At 46.6% G+C, this 27,556-nt stretch overlaps 1 protein-coding gene across 6 annotated transcripts in view; it reads right to left on the minus strand.

Moving 5' to 3' along the window:
* AOPEP (aminopeptidase O (putative)) overlaps positions 1-27,556 on the minus strand; it is a 395,656-nt gene that overhangs the window by 167,548 nt on the left and 200,552 nt on the right. For all 6 annotated transcript variants that reach the window (XR_007131178.1, XR_007131175.1, XR_007131177.1 and 3 more), the window contains exon 6: positions 2,243-2,432. Coding sequence is in view for 3 of the 6 variants with exons in the window: in XM_047754794.1 (XP_047610750.1) it covers positions 2,243-2,432 (190 nt within the window). In the remaining 3 variants the exon portion in view is untranslated. The remainder of the gene's footprint in view (positions 1-2,242; positions 2,433-27,556) is intronic.

Here is a 27,556-nt window from a genome sequence, read left to right on the forward strand (position 1 = left end):
AGGTCAAAGTCTCGGAGTTCCCATTGTGACTCAGCAGTAACCTGACTGGTATCCGTGAGGATGCGGGTTTGATTCCCCGGCCCCAGTCAGTGGGTTACGCATCTGGCATTGCTGTGAGCTGTGGTGCAGGTTGCAGACGTGGCTAGGATCCCATATTGCTGTGGTTGTGGTGTAGACTGGCAGCTACAGCTCCTATTCGACCCCTAGCCTCAGAACTTCTTTATGTTGGAGGAGCCCCCCCTCAAAAGAGGTCAAAGTCTAATCATTCTGCTAGAAGGAAGAAAAAAGTGAGAAAAAAAGAGGTAAGTAGCAAACAGAGTGGGAATTCAAAGTTTCTGGAAGAGTAGTATTGAATTGTGAGTGAGATGATCAGGCTGGTCTAGCAAGGGAAGGTAAGCCCGAGCTGGCTAATGAAAAATAAATACGATTTCTTTCTTTCTTTCTTTGCTTTTTCAGGTCTGCACCCCAGGCATATGGAGGAGGTTCCCAGGCTAGGGGTCGAATCGGAGCTACAGTTGCCAGCCTACACCACAGCCACAGCAATATCTGATCTGAGATGAGTCTGTGACCCACACCACAGCTCAAGGCAACGCCGGATCCTCAACCCACCGAGTGAAGCCAGGGATCAAACCCGCAACCTCTGATTCCTAGTTGGATTTGTTTACGCTGCGTCACAACGGGAACACCAAAAAAATAAATACAACTTCGGCAGGCAGAAGGAACGTGAACAAAATCATGCAGCTGTCCACAAACGGGAATTTCAGAAAATGTCAAATAGTCTAGTGTAGAAGGGGAGGAGAAGGCAGGGAAAAGAAGTCACCAAATATTAGAAACTAGAAAATAAGCAGGAAGCAGGTTAGGTATCATATCTTCCTTAAAGCTGCGGGCTAGTTCTCTGAAGTTAAGGTTGTCAGCTGGGAGCATGCTGGCCAGGTCTGGCCTCTGCATATGTCTGGTTTGCGTATTTTTTTTTTAATTAGTAAATTTCACATAAAAATCCAGATTTGAAATTTCCTTTAAAAAAACTAGAAGTCCAAGCTATATGGAACCCTCCTTTCAACATGACACCAATTGCCTAGAGCTGAGAAGCTGTTGGTTTGCCCCAGTCCCTACCATCCCCTAATCTATAACACCAACTGTTATGTATACATACTATATATATACTATATATATAATATATATATACTATATATATAATATATTATATAATATATATAATATATAATAATTCTTCGTTATTATTACTTTTTTTTTTCTTTTTAGGGTCACACTCAAGGCACATGGAGGTTCCCAGGCTAGGGGTCGAATCGGAGCCACAGCTGCTGGCCTATACCACAGCCACAGCTACGCCAGATCCAAGTGGAGTCTGCGAGCTACACCACAGCTCAAGGCAGTGCTGGATCCTTAACCCACGGAGAGAAGCCAGGGATTGAAGGGGCATCCTCCTGGATACTAGTCGGGTTCTTAACCTGCTGAGCCATACCTGGAACTCCAGTTTCATTCTTCACTATTTGCCAGCAGGCATCTGAGATCACGACTCTTGATTTAAAATTTAATCTCATTATTTAACAAAACAAAACACAGTTGACGTCACCACCACAGAGGAGTGCTTGAGGATGCCAGGGCATGCCCTTTGCTTCAAGTTTTTGCTCAAATGTCCCCTTATCAGAGAGGCCTTCTCTTAGCACCCTCTAAAACAGCTCTTCCCCACCTCTCTCTATCTGGCTTCATTTTCCTGACAGTGCTCTTCCCCACCTGACGTGTTACAGATGTAGTCATTTATCTAGTCTCTCTCTCATCGCTCGATGGTGAATCCCACGGGGAGGAGTAAGGGCGTTCACTTACACAGCAGGGAACAGTGCCCAGTGCATAATAAGCACTCAATACCTATCTGGTTTTATTTTCCATTCTTTTTCTCTTCTTTTGCTTTTTAGGGCGGCATATGGAGGTTCCCAGGCTAGGGCCCAAATGGGAGCTGCAGCTGCCAGCCTATACCACAGCCACAGCAATGCCAGATTGGAGCCACATCTGCAACGTACCCCACAGCTCACAGTAACGCCGCATCCTTAGCCCACTGAGTGGGGCCAGGGATCAAACCTGTGTCCTCTTTGATCCTAATTGGGTTCCTTACTGCTGAGCCACAACGGGAACTCCAGTATACCAATCCTGTTGAGTGAACGAATGACCGACTGAGTTGAACTTGACCCTGGGGAGTGAAATGTGTAGCGCACTTGAAACCTACCTGCTGTGCCTTAGCCCAGAATATATCTTCCAAGTGAGTGGCGAACCCTTCACTCAGCCACTCCTCGGTCCAGTCTCGGGCCCCGATAGCCAGGCCAAACCAGGCGTGAGCGATTTCATGGCAGAGGCGGGTCCCACAGAGATGGCTCATTCCGGTCAAGACGCTCTGGGAGAGGAAGACGATGTGTGGGCTGCGGGTAATGGGGGAGAAAACACACCGAGTCTTGTTAGGACCTGTCCTCGTGGCTGCCGCCTGGGGCGGCTTTCTCAGCCCCATGAGCCTGTCATTATCGCATGCATGCCAGATCACGACAGATAGGCTCGCAGCTTCGATGCGTTTCGAAATAAATAAGGGGCAGTTTGCATTTCTGGCAGCAGTTCAGCTGGCCGTTTCTGCCAAGCCGTTGTCTCCGTCATCAGATGGCTATTACCTGTAATAAGTAGCCTGCACCGAGGTTTACACCAAAGAAATTACAAGGCCATGGAAGCATTTACTCGAAATCTGGACTGTAAAAGAAGAGCAGGTGTGAGAATGCGAAGGCCATGCTGTCAAGACAGTGATCAAAGAAGACCCTTCCGCCAAAAATCCGAGCACAGCTTACCGTGTGCAGGAAAAGCCGAGAAGAAAGGAAGCAAACATTTTCTCTTTCAGACTGGGGCTGGTGACAGAGGAAACACTCACAGGTGCCATGGAGGCAGGTGGGGGGCGGGGAGGGGGGTGTTTCAAGAGACTCTGATAAAGGCTGAGTCTCTGTAAGGCAAAGATTTGCAAAGGTCTCTCTTGATCTCTGTAGATGCTTACACTCTCACCTGACATAAGACCAGGCAGAGAGCGAGCGAGAGAGCAGAGAGGGAGAGGGAGAGGGGGAGAGAGAGAGAAGGGAGTCAACCCACCCAGATGCGCAAATGGCCCCAGGGCTGGCACCAGCCAGGGAGATTTACCTAATCTCATTTTCCATACCTTGTTTTTCAAACCCCAAATACCATGATTAGAATGGCATTGATGAAATGGGAGGGAGAAAGGGAGGGAGGCTGGAGAAAAAGGAGGCGAAGGGGATACCTCCTGTGCTGCACCTTCCAGATTTTGCATCTTTCCAGGACGTGTTTACAGTCTTATGAATGAAGAATCTATGCTTAAAAAAAAAAACCGCAGAAAACTCTCCTCTATCAAGTGAACAAAAGCAGTTGTGAAACCTTCCACACGAAGAAGCTTTACACACTGGTTGTTCCCTTCAAAAGTCATGCGTTTGCCATCTTGTGGCCCCTGCACAAGCCAGGACTGCCTGCAGCTTTGTGCTCTGCCTTCACGGCCACCAGCAGAGACAACCCCACCTGTATTTCCCTTGCAAAACATCCCCCATTCAGCTCAGAGAGCTCAACTGAAATCACGGGAGCTGTGTGTGCCAAAATAGACAGCTTTCATGTGAAATAATAACAGGGCAGGCACGCAAATGAGAAAGTGTCTGCCAGGCTCTCGGCAGAGTCCACCAGAAACCCCAGGAATTAAGTGTCACTGGGGCATCTAGGACAGGGGTGCAATGCCACAGGCACCAACGGTAGTTCAGAACCCCAATTCAGAAAACAAAAAACAAAAAACAAAAAACAAAAAAACAAAACAAAACAAAGAAAGGAAGGAAGAAAAGGACGGAGGGAAGGTGGGAGGGAGGGCACAGGAGCTAAACTTCCTCTTCCTGAGAAAGTCGCCCCATGGAGCAGACAAACTTGGAAACCTGGCATTTTTAAGTAAATGACCCTTTGCTCTGGCATGTGCAGCGCTACAAAGAAAAGCCACAGAAATGTACCAAGTAAATAACATTCCAGACATACTGCTGGCAGCCCTTCACCCTTTTGGCTAAAACAAAACAGAAGTAACTTCAGGCTTTGTAAACAGGCTCAAAGACAAGCCTGCCTTGGAAAGGTCTGTGGGCCCAGAGACCCAGACAGACGGTGCCCGCGCAGTTACCGAGACGGTACGGCTGAGCCCATCCACTCAGCCCTGGAAGGAAGCACGCGCTGATGCCTGAGAAATCGCAGCAGGACTGTTCATGAAGAAAACAGCCTGCCCGCGCCCCAGCGACCTGTCCCTGCCTTGTCCCAGTGTGGAAGCCGGTCCAGGCTCATTTATGCAAATATCAAAGTCTGCGGGGGCCTGGAGGAATGCACGAAAGCAGCTGTGTGGGGGGTGGCGTTTATTTTCCTGCCCCACAACTTTTTCCAACAGTCTTTGTTGTCTCCAGCAGACCTCCTGCCCCACCTGTTAGTACTTTGGAGACACCACCCTGGCCTTGGTTGGACTCAGGTCAGACCCTGGCATTGCTGGAATCGTGCCTAAATTTCCACTTCCCATCTCACTTCCCATCCTCAATCCTTTTGTGTGTGTGTGTGTGTCTTTTTGCCTTTTTCTAGGGCTGCACCCGTGGCATATGGAGGTTCCCAGGCTAGGGTGTCGAATTGGAGCTGTAGCTGCCAAGCCTACGCCACAGCCATAGCAACGCGGCATCTGAGCCATGTCTGCGACCCACCCACACCACAGCTCACAGCAAACGCTGGATCCTTAACCCACTGAGCAAGGCCAGGGATCGAACCTGCAACCTCACCTAGTCGGATTCGTTAACCACTGAGCCACGACGGGAACTCCCTCAATCCTTTCTTTTCAGCCAGGGAGAAATGTATTGCCCACTGCCCTCTGGAAAAGACCAAAGTTTAAAATTCCTCCTAGATCAGAAGGATCCATATTTCATTGGATATCAATGACTATCACTGGAAAACATGGCCTTCTCCCTGAAAAGCAATTTTCCAGTTGACAACCAGACCCCAAATCCTCCCGCGGTGAAGAAGTTTGCCCTCTACGGTTGGGTTTTACCTGTGGATCCTATCTCCCTCTGAAGGAAATAATCTCTTTCTTAAACTAAATTAAAAGCACAGAGTGAGGCTGTGATACCCTTTCTCAGGGGTTATTAACAAAATAGGCATAAAAGGACCAATAGAATTCGTCTTTCAAGAATTTCCTCCTCTCTTTCTGAACTTCAATGTCAGGATGTCTCATGTTCAGTAGAATTTTTAAGCTGCTGTTTTTCAACGGGGAATGAAGAACGTATAATGCTCTTAAACTCATTTCAAGGAGTAAAATTAAATATTCCTCTACCAACAGATAATTTCCGTCCTGCCCACCTTCGAAACAGAATGAATGTTTAGAATGTCCTACTCCCACCTTACACTTGATTTATAAGTCTCGCCCCTGGGCTCCTCACACATTCCCAAGTTGAGTTCTCAGAATCTTATTCAGGGTCCTAATCACCCAGCAGGGCATCCGTCTTCACTGTGACAAGCCCCATGTGAAAGCGGGTTTTCTTTTTTTCTCCCCCCTCTCCCACCCCCAAAGGGCCTGTGTCAACTGCCTCTACAAATGCCAAATTGTTGATTCATCATCATTAGAGAGGAAGGAAGATAATCACGGCAATGACGTCTTCATCCTACAAATGTTTTTTTTGTTTGTTTGTTTTTAAATCAGAGTTGATCACTTTCCCCAAAGAAAGGATGGGTGGAGAGAATAATATTTTCTTTCTTTTTTTTTTCTTTTTTTCCCCCTACTAGGGAGAATTGACTTCTTTTTAAAATGTGATTTGTAGTTTTTCATTTAAAAAGGTTTTTATTATAGCTGATTTACAAGGTTCTGTCAATTTCTGCTGTACAGCAAAGTGACCCAGTTATATAGAGATACTCTTTTTCTCATGTTATCTTCCATCGGAAAGTAATATTTTCAACTCTCAAAAAGCACAAGCCCTCTTATTTGTATTCTCCGCCGTAAATTCTCTTTCGCTGCAAGTGATCTAGGAGGCCAGCGGGGCAGAGCAGGGGGCGGGCAGGGCGACAGCAGGACACGTGTTCTCCTTCTTTCCCAGGAGACCACCAGCGGGGCTGACACCACCTCCCCAGCCGCCAGAGGCCACGTGGTACTGTCTGTCTGCTGCCTTACCCCTCAAGATTAAAAATATCATCTCTGGTCTGAAAACCGTTTCTCAAGACTGTTCCTCAAAGCTCCCTCCCACCCAGATGAGAAGGCTGTGTCCGTTAATTTAAAACATGCTTCCAGCAGAGGAGGAAGGAGTGCCTTCATTACTCTCAGGAGCCGCTCCAATCCTTCGGGAGGAATTCAATTTGGAGCGGAAATGGAGAATTTCATCAGATCTTAAGCAGGGGCTGGTGTGTGATTTATTTCTGCTTTGTCTAGGGAGACGTGACCAGCGTGGTCCATCTGGCTGCTTGGGGAGAAGTGCAGCACTGGGTTCGAGCAGGCTGCGGGCGGACCAGACCCAGAGGATGGGAAGGTGCTTTCAGCTAAGGACAAGAAGAACCCCTGGCCACCCCTCCTTCGCACTGGAGGCACAGATTCACTCTTAATGCAGATCCTGGGGAGGTGTGGCCGGGAAACAGACACCTATTCACCAAGCTTGAACAACTTCTGCATTCAAAGCTTTTCACAATCTCAGCAACACGTGGAGCCCCAATATCCTTTTAGAAAGAAAAGAAGAACCAGGAGGGGAACACAGGCTCCTGTACTTCCAAAGTGAAACTGGATGGTTTGAGGGCTCTCTTAAGGGTCTCTGAAGTCCCTTAGCCCCGCTCCCGGACGCAGTCTAACATAGGGACACGCCTGTTGTCCCAAAGGCAAAGAGGTGGCCCAGATGACCTAGAGGGCCCCTGCTCCCCTCTGGCTCTGAGACTGTTCAGTGGGGACTTAGCTCCATCGTACACCCTGCGGTGACCAAGGGATGTGGTCTTAACTTGGAACCTGAGGAGATTTGGGACTTTCAGCAGCCTGAAAACCTACCTAAAGGAAACCAGACCTAAACATGGGAAGAAATCTTTCTACATCTGATCAACACAAGGATCTAGGTTTGAGAGAAAAGGCTAATATTAGTTAGTATGTTTTCCTACAAAAGTTCTAAATAGCAAGTAGGCAGTAAAATATCTACTCACTTATCTAAATGAATTTTGGCTCAAATTGCCAACATGACTACAGGAGAGAGTGACTTGATGGGGAGGGGGGAAGCCCAGGGGCCACATTCTAGAGACTTCTATCAGAAACATATTCTTCTTCTCAAGGCAGATTGCTTGAGTGTTTGCCGTGTGCTAGGCACTGTATTTTACATACACCGTGTCATTTAATCCACCTCATGACCTCAGGAGATAGATTTTAGTATCCTCCCCATTTTACAGATGATTTAAGTGAGATACAGAGAGGTAAAGTGACTAACTCGAGGTCACAAAGCTGCTAAGTAACAGAACTGGTATTTCTTTTTTCTTTTCGTCTTTCTGTCATTTTTTTTTTTTTTTTAGGGCCACACCTGGGGCATGTGGAGGTTCCCAGGCTAGGGGTCTAGTCAGAGCTGTAGCCGCCGGCCCACGCCAGAGCCATAGCAACAGGGGATCCGAGCCGTGTCTGCAATCTACACCACAGCTCACAGCAATGCTGGATCCTTAACCCACTGAGCAAGGCCAGGGATCAAACCCATGACCTCATGGATACTAGTCAGGTTCGTTAACCACTGAGCCACGACGGGAACTCCTGGAGCTGGTATTTCTACTCATGCAGTCTTGACCCTGAAGCCTTACTCTGACCCACTCTGCCTAGGGTCCCCTGTGACTCCAGGGCTTTCATCTCTGTGCTGGCTCAAGCCTAGTAGTACAAAGGTGAGATTCCATCTCCAGAATCCACCCAAGGTGACCTCCCAGCCATGTCCTGGGACCTCTGTTCCAGCACAGCTAGAACTGCCGGAGGTTACCAGACCTCATCATCAGCAAAGCCTCAGCCTCTTCCAGGTAAGAAAGTGGGTAGGAGACGAAGGGACGGGGGAAGAAGAGAGGGGAGCAGCACTGCTCCACTGCTGATGCCCCCCAAGAGCCCAGGTTCCTCCGCACGACACCGTTCTTTCTCACCCCTTCCTATGCCAGGTCCCTCGTGGGCCACTGCAAGGTGATGCTTAGACAAGGGTCAGCCCCTAGGGGACGATTTCAGGAGCTCAGGAAGGGCGATACGCCAGACTGCCTACTGCCTCGCCCTGGCCTCCACCTCCCCCGTACTTTTGCTCAAACCTGACTTTTCTTTTTCCTAAATAGACATTATTTTTAGAGCAGTTACAGCTTGGCAGCAAAACTAGGCAGAAAGTACAGCGATTTCCCATCTGCCCTTGCCTCCACACATGCAGCCTCTACTACCTATCAATATACTCCATCAGAGGGGGCATTTGTCATTACAGGTGACGGATCTGCATTGATGCATCCGCGCCCAGGGGCTGGAGGTGCCATTAGGGCTCCCCTTGGTGTGGTACCTTCTATGGATCTGGGCACATGTGATAATGGAGCCACCAATATAGTTCCATACAGAGTAGTTTCACTGCCCTAGAAATCCTCCAATTTTTTTTTTTTTCTTTTTAGAAGAGATTGTTTAAAGCAGATCCTGGGCCTATAGGAGTCAAGAAAGGGAGAGGGATGGATAATGGAATGGAGGGAGAGGAAAAAAAGATGAGGGAGGTAGATAATGAGAGGAGAGAAGCAGACAAGGAGGTGAGGTAGACAGAGATGGGGGCAGGGGACAAGGAGATGGGGACAGAGGCAGAGAGGTGGGGAAGGAGAGAATGAGATGAAGGAAGAAGATGGGAAAGCTGATGACAAAAGGCAGGAGGTGGATGACAGTAGAGGGAAGTAGATAAGGAGATGGGGACGTGGGTAAGGAGAGGTGGGGAAACAGATAAAGCGAGGAAGGCAGGAAGGATGGAAGTAGACCAGGTGGGAGGCGGAGACCACGACGAAGGAAGCAGATGAGGAGATGAGGGGAGTGCTAACAGTACAGGGAAGGAGGTAACTACGGGAGGAAACTAGAAAACCAGGGAAGGAAGCAGGCAACACTTTAAAAAAAACACTATGCTCAGGAGTTCCCGTCGTGGCGCAGCGGAAATGAATCCAACTAGGAACCATGAGGTTGCGGGTTTGAGCCCTGGCCTCGCTCAGTGGGTTAAGGATCTGGCGTTGCAGTGACCTGTGGTGTAGGTCGCAGATGCGGCTGGGATTCCGCGTTGCTGTGGCTGTGGCGAAGGCCAGTGGCTACAGCTCCGATTAGACCCCTAGCCTGGGAACCTCCATATGCTGTGGGTACGGCCCTAAAAAGACAAAAACAACAACAAAAAGCAGACAAACCCATGGCCAGGAGCTACGAGTTCACCATCTCTGGTTGACAGCAGTCCTCTTAGGAGAAGCTCCTGATCTCACTGCACGTTGAGGTGTGAAGTCTGCCTCCCACCAGGCTCCACGTGGATGCTCACAGAAGACAGGGAAAGGCCCTGAAGCTGAGCATGGATGACAGCTGGGTGGACACAAAGGGCTCCAACCAAGGCACAGGGAGGGGATAAGGGGTGCCCCTGGGGACACCAAAACATTTCTGCCAGCTTCATAATTTCGTTTAGTGGGCCTACAGCAAACAGGAAAAAAATAATAGCATGGCAATGACAAGACATAGAGACTACCTCTGATTCTAGAAAACAGACGTTTTGGTAGACTGCTCAGACAGCAATAAGCAGAGCCATAGCAGAGTGGCGAACACTTTACTAACACGTGTGGGCATCGTCCACAGAGCTGGTTTTCTAGACCTCAGTCCATGTGCTAAGTCGAGGCAATGTTGCCACTCAATGACTGGGTGCTGGCTGCAATAACTCAGGTTACGCTGTGGGGGTGGCATCTCGTGATGCCCCAAAAGCTAAATAAACCAGCGAGTAGATGTCTCAGGTTTTAAAGCTAAAGAACCAAAACAAAACCCAGTATTTGGGAGTTCCCATTGTGGCTCAGTGGTAATGAACCTGACTAGAATCCAGAGGGTTTAATCCCTGGTCTCACTCAGTGGGTTACGGATCCTGCATTGTCGTGAGCTATGTTGTAGGTTGCAGACTCAGTTCAATCTTGCATTGCTGTGGCTGTGGTGTAGACCGGCAACTGCAGCTCCAATTGGACCCAAGCCTGGGAACTTCCATATGCTGCGGGTGTGGTCCAAAAAAGCAAAAAGACAGACAAAACAAAACAAAAAACAGTATTTGATGGAATTTTCCAACTAGATTTGGACGTTTTTCTTTCTGAATATCAAGGTACTTGTTCAAACTAAGGAGTCTCTGGATTCTGAGAGATGAGAACAAAGAATTGATTTTTTTTTTTTTTTTGAAGTTACTGAGCACTCTGGTGTGTTCTGGACACCAGGGACACACCCATACCCAAGCTATATGAACAATATTTATTGTCACTGAAGATGTCTTCTGAATCATCTATAAATTCGTTATGAACGGAGAGCTGTGCGTTTTCTGCAGGGTCTGGAGAACTCTTCTGGTAAGTAATTACCAATTAGAGCATGCTGGCAGCCTCCACAGGAGCGCATGGATGACAAAATGTGATTCTCTCTACTCCTCCATCTCCCCCACCCCCCACCACTCCCGTCCTCCCCAGCCAGGGTGATGATGTTTGTTCCCATAAAGAGAGCTAATAAAATTAGCCTCTGCTGTGATATGGGGGGGAACCTTTATTTAATAATATAATGCATTTTGCTTCATTCCCAGAACAGCAATAAGATGGCACAATGGAGAACCGTAATAGCTCATCCAGTTGATTTTCGCTGCGGGTACACGTCTGTCATTGGTGGCCAGGTGGCCTGCTTCGGGAGGAGACAAGTCCGGGCAGCTTGCACCCCCACCCTCAGTAAGAACACTGTGGTTATGGGTTTCCTTTGAAATACAGTCAAGCCCTCTTTGGATCCGCAAATGATATCTTGCCATGCTCTTTGTCTAGAGGAAGAAATTGTGGGGATTTCCCAAAGAGGACACAGAAATTCAACTGGTGAGGGGACCATCAGTTGCTTCTGCAACCGAAAGCAAGCATCATGTCCCAATCAGGCATCTGGGAATCTGAAAACCCAAGATGTAGTCCAAGATCCATTTAGGAGTTCCCGTTGTGGCTCAGTGGTAACAAACCTGACTAGCATCCATGAGGACGTGGGTTCGATCGCTGGCCTCGCTCAGTGGGTTAAGGATCCGGTGTTGCCATGAGCTGTGGCCTGGGTCTGAGACTTGGCTTGGATCTGGCATTGCTGTGGCTATGCTGTAGGCCAGCAGCTGTAGCTCCGATTCCACCCCTAGCCTGGGAACCTCCATATGCTGCAGGTGTAGCCCTAAAAAAGATTAAAAAAAAAAAAAAGTGTTGAAGGGCTGTGCTGGGGGTGTGGCTGGTAAAGGCATAGAGGGAGCAGAAAGGCTGGTTGTTAGAGCAGTAGGCCTGAACACAGGAGTCTGGAATGAGTCTCGGAAGGGGAAGCTAGTTCTCCTGCCAGGCAGCCAGGCTGCACTGTCAACTGGCTTTCAAGGCGGGATATCGCTTTGGGTAGGAACAAGCACCAGAGTTACCTTAGGGCAGAGGGTGTCAGAATCAGTTCCACAATGAAATCAAAGTTGAATGGAGGCTAAGCGAATTGAAGGAAGCCAGTTCAAGTATCCCTTGACAGCTGGACTGATGGTGGTGGAGAAAAAAGAAAAGACGACATAGGAGTTCCAGTGATGGCTCAGTGGTTAACGAATCTGACTAGGAACCATGAGGTTGCGGGTTCGGTCCCGGGCCTCGCTCATTGGGTTAAGGATCCGGCGTTGCCGTGAGCTGTGGTGTAGGTTGCAGACGTGGCTCAGATCCAGCGTTGCTGTGGCTCTGGCGTAGGCTGGTGGCTGCAGCTCTGATTCGACCCCTAGCCTGGGAACCTCCAGATGCCGCGGAAGCGGCCCTAGGAAAGAGGAAAAAAAAAAAAAAAAAAAAAAGGCAAAAAAAAAGACGACATAAAATACTGAGGATGGTCAACTGTCCCAGCCACAGTTCTAAGGACTTTATGTTCACTAAGTCATTCAATTCTAACACTAACCCTGTGATAAAGAGACTATTATCCCCATTTTACACACAAGTAAACCAAGCCACAGAGAGACGTGATAGCGCCTGTGTCAAAGGCAATTCGAATACAGGCAGTCTGGCTCATATACACGTTCTGCTTAATCAACATCGGTGTGTTTCAGAATCATCATGAGATAAGAAACAAAAAAGAAAAAAATCTTGAAAAACACAGAAGGAAAAGCTAGGTTGTTGGCTATATACAAAACAGTTAAATCTGAATTTCAAATTGAATTCATAATTTTTTAGTGGGCAACCCCCGACAATATCGCTAAACTTGGTGATCCACCTGGAGGGCTTGTTAAAACGAATACTTGGCTGGAGTTCCCTTCGTGGCTCAGTGGTTAACAAGCCCCACTAGGATCCATGAATTTGCGAGTTCAAGCCCTGACCTCATTCAGTCAATTAAGGGTCTGGCGTTGCGGTGGGCTGTGGTGTAGGTCGCAGATGCAGCTCGGATCCTGCATTGCTGTGGCTGTGGTGTAGACCAGCAGCTGTAGCTCTGATTTGACCCCTAGCCTGGGGTCCATGTGCCACAGGTGTGGCCCTAAAAAGCACAACAACAACAACAAACAAATCCTCGGACCCACACCTCCAGAGTCTGATTCATAGGCCTGGGTGAGGCTTGAGAATCTGCATTTCCTATGAAGTTTCTAGGTGATGCAGATGTTGCTGATCCAGGGATCACCGCCTGAGAGCTGCTGATCTACGCTGTGGTGGCCACATTTTCAACTTAAAAGAAAAAAAAATCCATTGCCCAAATGTATAAATGGGAAGATTTCACTGAGAAATCCAGATTTTCTAATTTTATTTAAAATTTGAAAGACTGGACTGCACTAGGCCCACATTCCTATGTAGAAATTGCAGTTTCAGAGGAGTCTCGGGCCCCCCCAGCTCCCCATCACCCTCCTCTATCTCCACCACTGGCTGATTCCACTTGTCATTTATAATCCCACATGATTTTATGTGCTGCCCTCCACCCCTTGTGGCAGAATTAAGAGAAAGGTGAAATATTTCTATTATCCATGTCTTCAAAAGTAGGCAGAGAAGACCAAGCATTTCTTAAAGGATTCTCTGTGCGCACACACTCATTTATATTTGCTGCCTGACTCCTTCTAGTGGATTTAACCCCTTGTTTAGCTTTTCTTATGAACAATTCGACCGTCAACCTTGTTTATGGCTCTAAGACCGTTTAGCAACTCCTTGTGGGCAGAGCAAAGGCACAAACTTTAGCCTAGGTCAAGGCGGTCGTGACAAATTCCATATTTCTAAGGGTGGAATTAATTAGGTTTATCATATTTTAAAAATCCAAACACAGTTTCCATTATTATTAGCCACTAATGGCTTATAATGAAGGCAGAGCTTGTTAGCTAAGCAAACAACTGGCATGTTTGTTTAAAGGGTAAATAGAAGGAAAAGTCATGAATTAAATGAATGAATTCGCTGATTGTTCTCTCTGGGCTGTAAAGGAGCATTCAGCTGCCACAATATATATCACCACCTTTGTTAAAAGGATTAGCCGGCTGGAGTTATCTTTATCCGGTCAGAGATCTTCTTAGTGGCTGCTTACGAAGTCAATGTCTCTGCGTTTTTCAAAGTACTCCTGCACATCAGTTAGTGCCATTAAGGATAAGGGATCACCTGGCTTTGGGGAGGGCAAGGTTCAGGAATAGCCGAGCTGTTAAGAACAATAGCTGTATTTCCGAATCACAATTTGTGACTCCCCAGATAGACCCAGGCAGCGTACTTGTGGAGATAAAGGGACACGTCGCCTCCTATTTTCCAGGGTGGTCCTAGAAAGTATGGGACAGATGGTCAGTCTCAGAGGGACTGAACTTGACAGCATGTCCCTTTAAAAGGTAATAAACCTCACCAGAAACAAAAATAAACAAATAAAAGGTTTTGCTCTCCCAAGTCTCTCCTAACTCTAATTAAGCTTTTCATTTCAATTTACGAGCATGGCCTTTCTTCTCTCCAGATGGAATGCATGAGGTTTATGGGGTATCTATAGTTAGAGCCCATTTTCCTGGGAGGCTTCCCTTGGAGGTGCTGACAGAGTTAAAAGTGTGGGTGCTGGGGGAGGGGATCACAGGAATCCCTCTCCTTCTATTTGTGTGTGTGTGTGTGTGTGTGTGTGTTGTGGGGGTGCACCTGCATATGGAAGTTTCCTGGCTAGGGGTTGAATCAGAGCTGCAGCTGCTGGCCTACACCACAGCCACAGCAACGCCAGATCTGAGCCGCCTCTGCAAACCACACCACAGCTCATGGCAACACCATGTCCTTAACCCACTGAGCGAGGCCAGGTATCAAACCCGCATCTTCATGGACCCTAGTCGGTTTCTTAAGCCTCTGGGCCACAACAGGAACTCCCCCTCACCTTCTAAATAATTCTTAGTGCTCATGTCCCCATTTCTGGGTAGTTGCCTTCTTGGGAATTGAAAGACATCTCAATCCATTTGGAATGCATTCGGCTGCAGGTAACAAAAAAGACAAGGAATGATGGCACACACACATGGAGAGGTTTTTTTCTTTCCTGTGATAGACCCTTGGAGGAGGGTGGTTGCTGGTGCTGGTGGTTCGGTGACTCAGCGGTGTGGTCCGAGCTCTAGGTCTCTCTATCTTCCCACTCTGCCATCCTTACCATGTTCACTTTTATCCTCATGCTCACTACCTCATGGTCACAAGTTGGCCACCACAGCCGTAGGCATCACTTTCATGCTCACAGAGGCAAAAGGGGGCAGGGGTGAGGAGGGGAGTTGTGCCAGCAACATCTAATCCTTTCATCAGGAAAGCAACATTTTTTTCTTTGAGATCCTACAGCAGATTTCCGATCACTGGTTACCCATGCTATAAGGCAGCATGGGAAAAGGGATCTTTGGCTTTTTTTTTTTTTTTTTTTGATTCTGTGGTAGAGGCAGGCAGGAGGAAGGGGCTTGTTTATGGGGTCTTGGGTTCATCAATCCACAGGGTCAGCTGCAGTACCCTAGTGTAGCCCTTTTCTCATAAATATTAAAGTGTCATTCCTTGGATCTTTTAGAATGCAAATGCTTTAGCTTCCCAAAACTAATAATATACTAACAGAATTTACACTGAACTGGTAGTAACACACCATATTACATTTTTCTAGACAGGAGGCATTTTGAACATGGGGATGTGTGAGGTCAGGTCAGCATACTTCGAAGACACAGTCTATCTATTTTCCAACTTAATCTGATTCCAGCAGACATTTGGATTTTATTTCACCTTCCGATCCTCTACAGAAGACCAAAAATCTACTAAAGAGCAAGGCAATACTCTATGATATGGTGGTTTTTAGGAACTCAGGCTTTGGAGACAGAGCCGGGGCTTTGACCTGTGGCTCTCCCATCTACCAGCTGCATCACTGCATGACTTTTCTATGGCTACTGTAACAAATAATCACAAAGGTAGCGTCTTCAAACAACACAAATGTATCATTTTATAGTTCTGCAGGTCAGAAGGCTGACATGGGTCTCACTGGCAAAAATCTATGCTTTTGGAAGTCTGGACCTGGTCCTTGTGTGTGTCAGGGGTCTTCCATGGCATTGGTCACATTCTCTTTCTTTCTTTTTCTAGGGCCACACTCTTGGAATATGGGAGTTCCCAGGCTAGGGGTTGAATCAGAGCTCCGGCTGCTGGCCTATGCCACAGCCACACCAATGCCAGATCCGAGCCACTTCAGCGACCTACACCACAGCTCATGGCATTGCGGGATCCTTAACCCACTGATCAAGGCCAGGGATAGAACCCGCATCCTCATGGATACTAGTCAGATTCGTTTCCATTGAGCCACAAAGGGAACTCCTTTTTTTTTTGTCTCTCTCTTTTTTTTCTTCCTTCCTTCCTTCCTTTCTCTCTCTCTCTCTCTCCCTTTCTTCTTTCTTTCTGCTTTTTAGGGCCACATCTGTGGCCTATGGAAGTTCCCAGGCTAGGGGTCAAATTGGAGCTATAACTGCCAGCCTTGCTGGATCCTTCATCCACTGAGCAGGGCCAGGGATCGAACCCACATCATCAGGGATACTAGTCAGGCTCATTTCCACTGAGCCACAATGAGAATGCCACATTCTGTTTCTTGATCAGGGTGCTAGTTATAGAGTCGTGTTCAGTTTGTAAACTTTTGATGAGCTATACACTTCAGATGTACACTTTTTTTTGCATATCATACTTCAATGAAAAGTTAAAAACAAACACAAAAACATAAAACAGTTGTCTTGCGAGGTCTCTATTTTCTCCTTGGAGAAACAAGGCAAAGATGAAGCCAGAGTCTTGTCAGTAGGGGCAGAGACGAGACCAGAGTCTGGGCTGCCTGCCTCTAGACCTTATAGATGAATGTACTCCAGGCCAGTTCCCAACACTAATTAAATATGTATTTTAAGTCTCTTGAGAAAAAGATTTTTTTCTCTCTCTCTTAATTTGCTTTTGCCATAGAGTCACATTTCTATTGCAAGTGAAAGGTACCTTGTAGCCCTCGGACACACCTGTAAAAACAGAACTGATACTGTCATCTATCTGTGTCTGTTTCATTTTCTTTCAGACACAGTGGAAAACATGCCACAATAAAAACCCCTTTTCCATCCTGGCCAGCTGGAAAATTACGTTATGACTGAAATGACATCATTCAGCTATGACATCGAGCCAGCGGCTCACTGAAATCTGGATGAGGCAGTGACAGCGTGGAGGTGAACGCTGTTCAGCAATGAATCCCACCCCTTTTATAAGCAAATGGCTTTTGTGTTGCCGGGATGTTTTGAAAATGAAATTGCAGCGGCTATATGATCTGAGGCCAATGATCACTCAATCCCTTATCTCTGAAACTAACCACACTGGCTCCCAGGGGGGTGGCACTCGAGCAATTTTAAATAACTAGTTCCAAAGGCAGGAGACCAGGGGCCAGAGCCTAGGCTTTTGGCCCAGGGCATGATCTATCAAGGCAAGGCTATAGAATATAACGGTTCTGAGGAACTCAGGCTTTGGAGACAGAGCCTTGACTTTATCTCTCTCAATTGTTTTCAAGTGACCTCAAGTGGTAGTGGTAATAACCCATCTGCAATAATATTCTTTGATTTGGAATACTGACGTTCTTCTGTAACAGAGCAGTCTTGGCAAATATAATGTCAGGACAAAGCTAGGACCCTCCTTCATCTTTTCAACTTTTAGGAGGAACCATATAAAATTGTTGACTTTTGACCATTTTCAACCTCCCCAAATGAGCAATTCCACGTGGCTCCTCCTAAAGACCATCCCACCCCCACCCAAGACCCATCTGTGCAGAAATGTCAGGAGTTGCCACACGATCTAAGGAAAGTCCCAGAGTTTCCAAGCCACTGCATCCCACTGTGGAAAGGTATAGATGATACGTCCCTAGAAAATGAGTCTGTGCAGTCCTCAGAAAGAGCTGGACCCTAGTCTCTGCCCCAGCTCAGTGCCACCTCTGTACTTTGCCTGTTCAGTGTGAAGCCACGTGCCGTAGGGTAGAAGGTAGATTCTCAAGTCAATGGCAGAAGCAGGAGGGGTCAGAGCAGGGACCCAGGAAAAGGAGTCGTCCCTGAGCCCTGAGGGAGGCTGAGTGGACCTGCAGTTGACACACTGCATGCTGCAAGGCCGCCAGAGACCCACATCCCCACCTGCAAGCCAGGGGGAACGGGGCTGGGACATCACTGCAGCGAAGCTGGAATCCCAACCAAATAGAGGGATTTCAGCCAACCAGCCTGCCACCAATGGCCGAGTTTCCCTAATGGCATCAATCCCAGTGGATTACAGTCTGACAAGGTCCCAGGGGCCAGTGGAGAAAGCACATTGCTTCACAGCCACTAGGCACAAGGTGAACCCGCGAGCCATATTCAGTTCCAGCTGCCAGGAAGGGCTCTGGGAAGGAGAACAGGTTCATTCTGAGGACTGGAGGTGAGGAGGAGAGGCGAAAGGACTAGGAGCACAATCAAGGGGAAGGATTAGCCCAGAAGGGGCTGAGGTGGGTGGGGGGTTGGAAGAAGCGCACATCTGGGGCAGTGACATGTGCAGGCCAAGGCCGGTGCAGAATGGGGCGCCCAGGCTGGATAGGGACTGGGGTGGAGAGACAGTGGAGTTAACAGTGAGGTGGGGGAAGGTGTGAGATGGGCTCAGGCATGCCTGCCCACTCCCTCCAAAAGGCACCTTAGAGGCCTGCCCCTCTGCCCACATATGAAAAACTAAAGACCTACCTAGTTCATGCCACCCTGTGGGAGCTGCCCATGTGCCATGGCGAAGTCACATCACACCAAAATCCGCCAGACAGTTTGTTCAAAACTGTTTTACAAAATCCTAGTCATAGCAGGACCAAAGGAGACTCTTTGCCTGAAACTGGTGACTCAGTCAAAGCCAGAAGCTCACGGCGACTGAGGGCAGAAATCTGTGTATGCTACCCTCTGTAGCCACGCTCACAAATGCTTCTGAGGTAGTGATGACACCAAATACCAGTAGCTGCTTACTAAGGTGTGTACAGGGGTAAGACTTGGCCTTTTCTTCTGCTAACAAAGGGGTATCTTTTTTCTTTTTTCTTTCTTTCTTTCTTTTTTTTTTTTTTTGTCTTTTAGTGGACGCACCTGCAGAATATGGAGGTTCCCAGGCTAGGGGTCAAATCAGAGCTACACCTGCCAGCCTACACCACAGCCACAGCAACAAGGGATCTGAGCCGCATCTGAGACCTACACCACAGCTCACGGCCATGTCGGATCCTTAACCCATTGAGCGAGGCCAGGGATCGAACCACATCCTCGTGGATGCTAGTCAGGTTCATCACCTCTGAGCCATGACGGGAATTCCTCAAAGAGATACTTTTTTTTTTAGGGCAGCACCTGAGGCATATAGAGGTTCCCAGGCTAGGGGTCTAATCAGAGCGACATCTGCCAGCCTACACCACACCCACAGCCACGAGGGATCTGAGCCGAGTCTGAGACCTACACCACACACAGCTCACAGCCACGCAGGATCCTTAACCCACCGAGCGAGGCCAGGGATTGAACCCGCAACCTCATGGTTCCTAGTCGGATTTGTTTCTGCTGTGCCACGATGGGAACTCCCACAAAGGGATACTTTTAAGGAAAGTTTCAGCCACTTTGGTTGTGTCACTTTGCTGTTCACCAGTTTCACTTGGTAGTGGGATAACAACAAGCAAGAGAAAGAAAACATTCCATGCTATTTTCTAAGTATAACAAATACCATATTTTTCACAGTCTGTGTAACTATAATCGTTTACTTAACTGGTCCCAAATTTTCTTTCTTGTTCTTTCATTCATTATTTTAAGGCTCTGAAAATCCACCTTTAGGTTGAATGCATCCGTGGAAAGAAAGCCTGGCCTAAAGCAAAACCAAGCGTCAATGCATGTAACCTTAACTACAGTGTTTGCTTCTGCAAACACTATAATGTATGAAATAAAATATTAATAGCCATTACCTCAGTTCTTCTGAGAACAGACCTGAGTCACAGTTTTCGTGTGGCGTGATTTCCACACAAGCGTCTCACGTCTCACCGTGTATATTGCTCACGTTGCCAGGCGGTGGAAGCCTCAGAGCAGGCGAGACCAAGACGCGTGTGTGTTTTCATTCCATAATGTCATGGGCAACGTTGCTTATTTTGGAGACCAAGTTCAGTTCTGAATTTACCACCTATTACACATTATAAAACGAATCACCTAAACACGTACTAGGAGGGGTGGCAAAATTATTTTTAACTTAGAAAGGAAAATACTGGAATGAGATTAACATCTCTGTCATTTGTCAGCAGCTAGATTTGCCATCACTGCTGAACTCTCTGACATCTCCAAGCACCGAGAGGGCAAGATATTTGTATGAATGGATGTATTTCTGACGCCTGGTGCATTGCAAATGGACATAAGTAGATTTTTTTTTTGTCTTTCTGCCTTTTCTAGGGCCGCTCCCATGGCATATGGAGGTTCCCAGGCTAGGGGTCTAATCAGAGCTGTAGCCACCAGCCTAAGCCACAGCCACAGCAACTCGGGACCCAAGCTGCGTCTGCAACCTATACCACAGCTCACAGCAACACTGGATCCTTAACCCACTGAGCGAGGCCAGGGATCGAACCCGCAACTTCATGGTTCCTAGTCGGATACGTTAACCACTGCGCCACGACGGGAACTCCACATAAGTAGATTTTTAAACTTTGTGCAGATGGTGTTAAAAATGGTAAAGACATTCAGCTGGCCCCCGGCTTATAATCAGTCCAGTTGCCCCCACCCCCACCCCTGCTTGTCCTCTGTCTTCTTGATAAGCTTTGGGTTCATAGCGGCCTAAAATCCAACTGTTTGACAGTTTTGTGTCTGATGATTATAGAGTATAGAGCTGAGTGAAATAAAGAATAAAAGTCAATAAATTAACTAGAAATCCTTACACAAGGGTCCAAAGCCACACACACACACACACACACACACACACACACACACACACACACACAATCACTGTATGAAACGGTCTTGAGTTATCACACATCACTGTCAACTTCTAAAAGCAATACCCACTGCAGTACCGTATTTTAGTGTCTGACATATCATTTCATCACTTTTATCTCACATTTGAACTGTCTTGTTTTATGGAACAGCTTTAACCACTTTTTTTCCCCCACATGAGCTAATAAGCCTAATGTACCACTTTCTGTGTTCTGACATAACTGCAACTTAAATAGATTCAACCTCAACTGTCCTTTATTAAGGCAGAAGATCTCTGCTCCACAGCTGAATCTGAAAGCTAATTTGAGATGAGATTGTATTTTTATAATAAACTTGCTATAGAGAAGCTGCAAAAAAAAAAAAAAAAAGAATGAAAAGTCGAGGAGTTCCATTGTGGCTCAGCAGTAAGGAACCCAACTAGTAACCATGAGGATGAGGGTTCAATCCCTGGCCCTGAGAACTTCCCTATGCCCCAACTGCGGCCCTAAAAAGCAAAAAGCAAAAAGAAAAAAAAAGAAAAAGGAAAGTCAAGTGCCCATCCTAGTACCGAGCACACAGTAAACAGGCCACAAATGGTAGTCCCGCCCTCTTGCTCTCTCTCAGATTGCTAAGTGCTTTCAAGTCTGTGTTTAGAATTGATTCTTCAAATCCCCCATGAGATAGTGTCAAGTGAACATTCTGCTTTTATTGGCGGGAGGCAGGGAGGGGGAGGATGGCTCATTTACTCCTCCGAGATGGGATCCTGGCACAGTCCAAGGCTGGACCGAAACTGGCGCTCTCGGCCGCAGCTTAGCGGTGGGGCTTCTGGGCTAAATTGCTTCTTGAGGTGGTTTGCCACACCGAGGTGTGTTTTTTAAATCTGTGCAATAAAATTTGGTGTGGTCGGAGAGGCGGCGGATGGGAACCCACCCACAGGCAAATGACGTCAAAAAAGCTAAAGGGAAACATTGGGCTTCTCTGTTCTCGAGCAGCTTCTGCTATGTTAAGCAACCTCAGAAGGAAGCTGACTTTCCATTAAAAAACAGCCGCTTTGGCAGTTGTCACAGACAGCCTGGGGTCTTATACTTCCCCCCTCAGGAAAGTGGGGAAAATAATTTCCATAAGTTGGAAAGGAAGAAAGCTGGAGTTCAAAGGCACACGACGGTCAATTGATGTAACTTCCACTTCCAAAGAGCAAACAAGGAAACTGAGGCTCAGAGCAGGTTGGATACTGAGCCTTTTACCTCTGGATTTCCAGCCTAAAACACTTGGCGGTCACAAACCTGACAGTCCGAACCTTTGTCAGCTGCTCGGATGAGAAAGGACATTGCAATGTGGTTTTGTTTTGTTTTGTTTTTTTCTTTTTAGGGGCTCACCCTTGGCATATGGAAGTTCCTAGGATAGGGGTTGAGTTGGAGCTGCAGCTGCCAGCCTATGTCACAGCCACAGCAACGCCAGATCCAAGCCACATCTGTGACCTACACCACAGCTCCCGGCAACGCTGGATCCTTAACCCACTGAGCGAGGCCAGGGATCCAACATGCATCCTCATGGGTACTAGTCGGGTTCTTCACCTACTGAGCTACAACAGGAACTCACTTTTTGTTTTTTTTTAACTTTGACTTAAGTATAGTGACATTTCATCAGTTTACAGAGGGGCTGCTTCAGCAGAAGTTCATGGTGGCTGAAGGGGGAATGGTCCTGTCCCACTGAGCCCCCTGACACCCCAGCTCTTGCTGGGATGGAAGCTCTGGAGAGGCTGTGTGGATGTGTAAGGGGCATACAGCCAGGCAGACCCTTCCTTCTTACACTTTTGTCCCCAGAAGACAACCTGATGTGTGGGCCTGAACACACTTTGCAGACAAAGCTTCCCCCTGCAACTCTGGGGGGCCCCCTGCCTGGGGTGGGACCAACTACTGGATCTCTCAGTTCTTCAGCTTTCTCCTCTACAGAGGTGATGGCTAAGGGACAACTGAGAAGCAGTGTGCACAAGTCACCCAGCACGGTTGTCCACGAATGGCTGCAGGGTTTAGCTCTTCCTTGTATTTTTGGGAAAGCAGCTGAGGCTGATACTAAAATATTGTTGATACATTATTTATTTATTATTATTCATTTATGATTTGTTACATTATTTATTATGAGTTTCCTTAGTAAATTAATTCTCCCATCAGTGACCTCCCAGAAGAAAAATCCTTCAATTAATAAAGTGAATAGTAACACCCTTATAATTTTTTTTTTTTGTTTTTTTTTGGTCTGTTTGCCTTTTCTAGGGCCACTCTGGCGGCATATGGAAGTTCCCAGGCTAGGGGTCCAATCAGAGCTGCAGCTGTGACCACCACAGCCAAAGCCACAGCAACGCCAGATCCAAGCCGTGTCTTTGGCCTATACTGAAGCTGGCGGCAATGCTGGATCCTTAACACACCAAATGAGGCCAGGGATCGAACCTGCATCTTCATGGATACCAGTCAGGTTCTTAACCCGCTGAGCCACAAGGGGAACTCCCTCTTTCTCCTTTTAATTGAAACTCCACAGCTTTCTGAGGGCTGTGGATTTTTCCCTTCAGGTGAGGAATTAGAGGTTCTGAATGGAGAAAAGACTGCCCTGAACAGCAAGCTTGTTTGTGGCAAAGAAAAACTCAAGCCTGGCTCTTCCTTCTAATACCACTCGGCACATGGGCACAGTCGGGCCTGCTTTGGCTCCTGGTTGACAAAGTGATTTCATTCAGGGAACAGAAACTCTTGGTCCAAGACTGGGCTGGACAAATAGGACATAGAAGGCGGCAGCTAGTGATGTGACACCAGTCATTCATTCAGCAAATATTTACTGAGAGCCTGCTGACTGCCAGGACCTGTGCTTGATGCTTGGGATGCATTAAGGAACAAAAGGGCCAGAGGTGGGGGTCTCACGGAGATCACTGCCTAAGGGGAGGAGGGGGAGCGGGGGGGGGGGGAATTTCAATAAACGAAATTCTTGACTTCTTCAGTGAGTCTTTCCCTTCTCTTCCTGTCTTAGACTCTGTGTTTCCATGTAGAAACTTCGGGCCGTGTTTGGATCACATCCCCCTCTAGTTTATGGTCTGCGGCCCTGCCCCCTCAAGGCCCTGCTCTCCACTGGCCCCTGAAATGACAGGGGTGATGGATGGCTCCGCACACTGTCTGACGGCTTTAGTCTGAGTGTTGGCAGTTGTTAGTGATGGGTGTTATTATCTGATCATTGATAGATCTCATTGTTTGTAGCTTTCTATCATGGCTTTTACTGAAAGAGTGAGTGAGTGTGTGTGTATGTTTCCCAGAGTGTATTTTATGATAGGTTTTAACAGAGTTGGGGCAAAATTGGGAGGTGAGCGGCTTTCCAATGAGGCTCAGTGATAATGTACAGGGAAGGTATATTTGGATGGCAAATTCGTTCCCTAAAATATAACTATAGAAATGACAAAAGAATAGGTATTTTTACTGTTTGGACTAAACTAGAATTTGAAATCAAATTTTTATTTTTTCTATATACACCACTTCATTTCTTGATTCTGCCTCCTCTGTCTTATCTTTCTGTTATCTGAGGATTCAGAAACAGTTATCTAATGCCATCCCCACACAATAACTGCTGTTATCATGTTTAAAACCACCTTTCTTAAGCAACATGTAAATGGAGGATAAAGGAACCAATATTTTAAGTTTACTAAAAGATCATTGATTTGCTCTTGAGCATGTTATTGAGAGGAATGAAACACACTCTTTAATCAGGGGAAAAAAAGGAAGAGAGGAAGAAATCACATGAAAGCAGAAGTAGCAACTCAAAAATTATTTTCTTGGTTTATTTTATGTTGCAGCTACACAGGCCATCCCTTTTTGTATGCCCATCAATAAGATATCTGTTGTGCTTTTGTATAAAGAACAAAGATGCTTTTATCAATTCTCGAAAGTCTGTAGGACAAACCATTCATGCTGTCAAACCCCCTAAAACCCTTTCAGCAAATAATGAAATCCATCAGTGACAAATGTCAACATACTAATTTGTTAAATGCACAACAAAAGCAACATTCAGACCAGGCGCTTCACTTCATGTTATATCAGCACTCCAATTTGTACCAAGTTTATGGCAACCCACGGATCATGCAATATTAAAGAGGACTGTATGATAATGACTAAAACTGGAACAATAAACTCCCCTTCGCTAGAATGCTAATAGTGCAGCTGAAATACATGCTATGATTCTGGTACGTTTGACTTCTCCCAAACCACTAGAAATTCTATGAAGAGGCCAATTTCCAATAAAGAGTGATGGTATAACCCAAATACATGGATCTCATGCAGATAAACTTGAGAAATAAAATCGAAGTTCTAGAGAAGACCTAAAAGGTCGTTTAGCCCAGGGAGTTCCCTAGTAGCCTAGCAGTTAGGGATCTGGCGTTGTCACTGCTGTGACTCAGGTTCCAACCCTGGCTGGGGAATTTCTGCATGCCGTGGACGTGGCAAAACACAACACAACAAAACAAACTCACTTAGTCCAACAAGACCAATTAGAACAAAATGAAATTCTTAAAGGTATGAAAGAAATATATAAGAGGATCTTTCTGTATTTTGTTTGTTTGTTTTTAGGGCCGTACCCACGGCATTCAGAAGTTCCCAGGCTAGGGGTCAAATTGGAGGTACAGCTGCCGGCCTACACCACAGCCACAGCAATGCCAGATCTGAGCCGCGTCTGCGACCTACACCACAGCTCATGACAATGCTGGATCCTTAACCCACTGAGCAAGGCCAGGGATTGAACCTGAGTCCTCAAGGATACTAGTTGGGTTCATTACCGCTGAGCCACTCCAGATCTTCCTGATTTTCCTTGTTGATCATGATAAAAAGTTTTTTTTTTTTTTTTTTTTGTCTTTTCTAGGGCCGCTCCCGCAGCATGTGGAGGTTCTCAGGCTAGGGGTCGAATCAGAGCTGCAGCCGCTGGCCTATGCCACAGCTCACAGCAACACCAGATCCTTCACCCACTGAGCAAAGCCAGGGATCAAACCCGAAACCTCATGGTTCCAAGTCAGATTCGTTAACCACTGAGCCACGATGGCAACTCCCAAAAAGATATTTTAACTGAGACGATCACACACCACATCATAGCAGACTTTTTTAAGAAGCCTGAAAGAAATGAGAGGGTGGGTGGCACGGAGGTACAGGGCTCTACCTGTAGTGTGAGAGGAAGAGCCTGAATGTTTCACTGTGATTAAAAAAACAAAACAGCTTCAAATGGCACCGAGTGCCCGAGAGGCCTCGCAGTGCATAGTCAGAGGACTAGTGGGTCTGGTACAGGCTTTGAAGTCAGATATATCAAGTTCAAGTTCTGGCTCAAGTGTGATTCAGGCCAAGCTCTCTACCTCTCTGGGCCTTGGTCTCCCATCTCTGAAATGAACATCACAGCCACTTTGCAGGGAAGCTACCAGGATTTCCAGCACCATGAACATTTTTGTTTTGACACATGAATGTCCTGGCTACGCTTTCCTCAGATCTTTGATTTTACCCCCTTTATTGCTGAAGAGACTGGTTTTGTCAGGCTCATGGGCAGCGCAACTGAAGGGTCAGCATTTCCGACCAAACAAAGGTTAAATTGACTAGTTATGGTATGCAGTCAAATGGCAATCAGAAGCGTTTATATATATATAACATCATTTTATTTTTATCTTTGGCCATGCCTACAGCATATGGAAGTTCCCGGGCCAGGGATCAAAGCCATGCCACAATAGCCACAACGCCAGATCCTTAACATGCTGTGCCCTGAGGGAACTCCAATGGTAACATATTTTTATTTTATTTATTTATTTTTTAATTACTTAATGAATTTTATTACATTTATAGGTGAAGTGTTTTAGTGATATTTTAAAAAGTGTATCTAGTTTGAATTTCCATGTACCTTCAACGAATTCAGTTAACATATAGAGAGGGTGAGGGAGTTCCCGCTGTGGCTCAGTGGTAATGAGCCCGAGTGGTATCCGTAAAGATGGGGGTTCAATCCCTGGCCTTGCTCAGTGGGTTAAGGATCCAGCATTGCTGTGAGCTGTGGTGTAGGTCATAGACGCAGTTTGGATGTGATGTTGCTGTAGATGTGGTGTAAATCGGCAGCTATAGCTCTGATTTGACCCCTAGCCTGGTAACTTCCATATGCTGCAGATGTGTCCCTAAAAAGACAAAAAAAGAGAGAGAGAGAGAGAGGGTGAGGATGGCCTCAGCTGTGCACCACCACAGATCCATTTGCTTCTATTTCCCCCTGGCCTTGGGATGGGGGGGGGTGCTGCTGGCTTGTTAGAACCTTTAAACAGAAACAACAAGCAGAGCCCCTTCAAGGAAACTGAAATGCAAAAAGTTATCATAGAAAGATAAAAATGAGCTTCCCATTTTCTTCTTTAAATGCCATATAGCCATACACACAAAATATATGTCTAAGAAAACACTAGGAAACTGAGGACCAGTAAAAATAACTAATTCATATTTAAAAGAAAAAAAAAGGCAGGTGAACACATCTTTGTAGAAGATAAGTCACATAAATCACACTGCTGATATCTTTGTAAATTCCCAATTGGGCAATTGTTACCTGCTTGTCTAAAATGCCATTTCTTATAAATTTTTTTTTTTTGATACAATATATTCCTAGACTTCCAGTCCTAAATGGGAGTGCTGTCGAGGAAGACACTAAACAGATGCTGGGTTTCACCCCCACGGTAACCTGTGTTTTAGCAGGTGACCTTGCTTACCCTACCCCCACTCTGGATCTGTGTGTTGAACACACAAAAAAGTACTGCACACAAAACAAGACCTGGCCAGCTTCATCATTTTCCTTTCTCACCTTCTGAACATCATTCACACTGAACCCTGTTAACCCTTCTTCGGCCCTTTCTATAGATAAGTGTGTGTGTGTGTGTGTGTAAGAAATAG

This window comes from Phacochoerus africanus, chromosome 12, assembly GCF_016906955.1.
Source record: "Phacochoerus africanus isolate WHEZ1 chromosome 12, ROS_Pafr_v1, whole genome shotgun sequence".
NCBI lineage: Eukaryota > Metazoa > Chordata > Mammalia > Artiodactyla > Suidae > Phacochoerus > Phacochoerus africanus.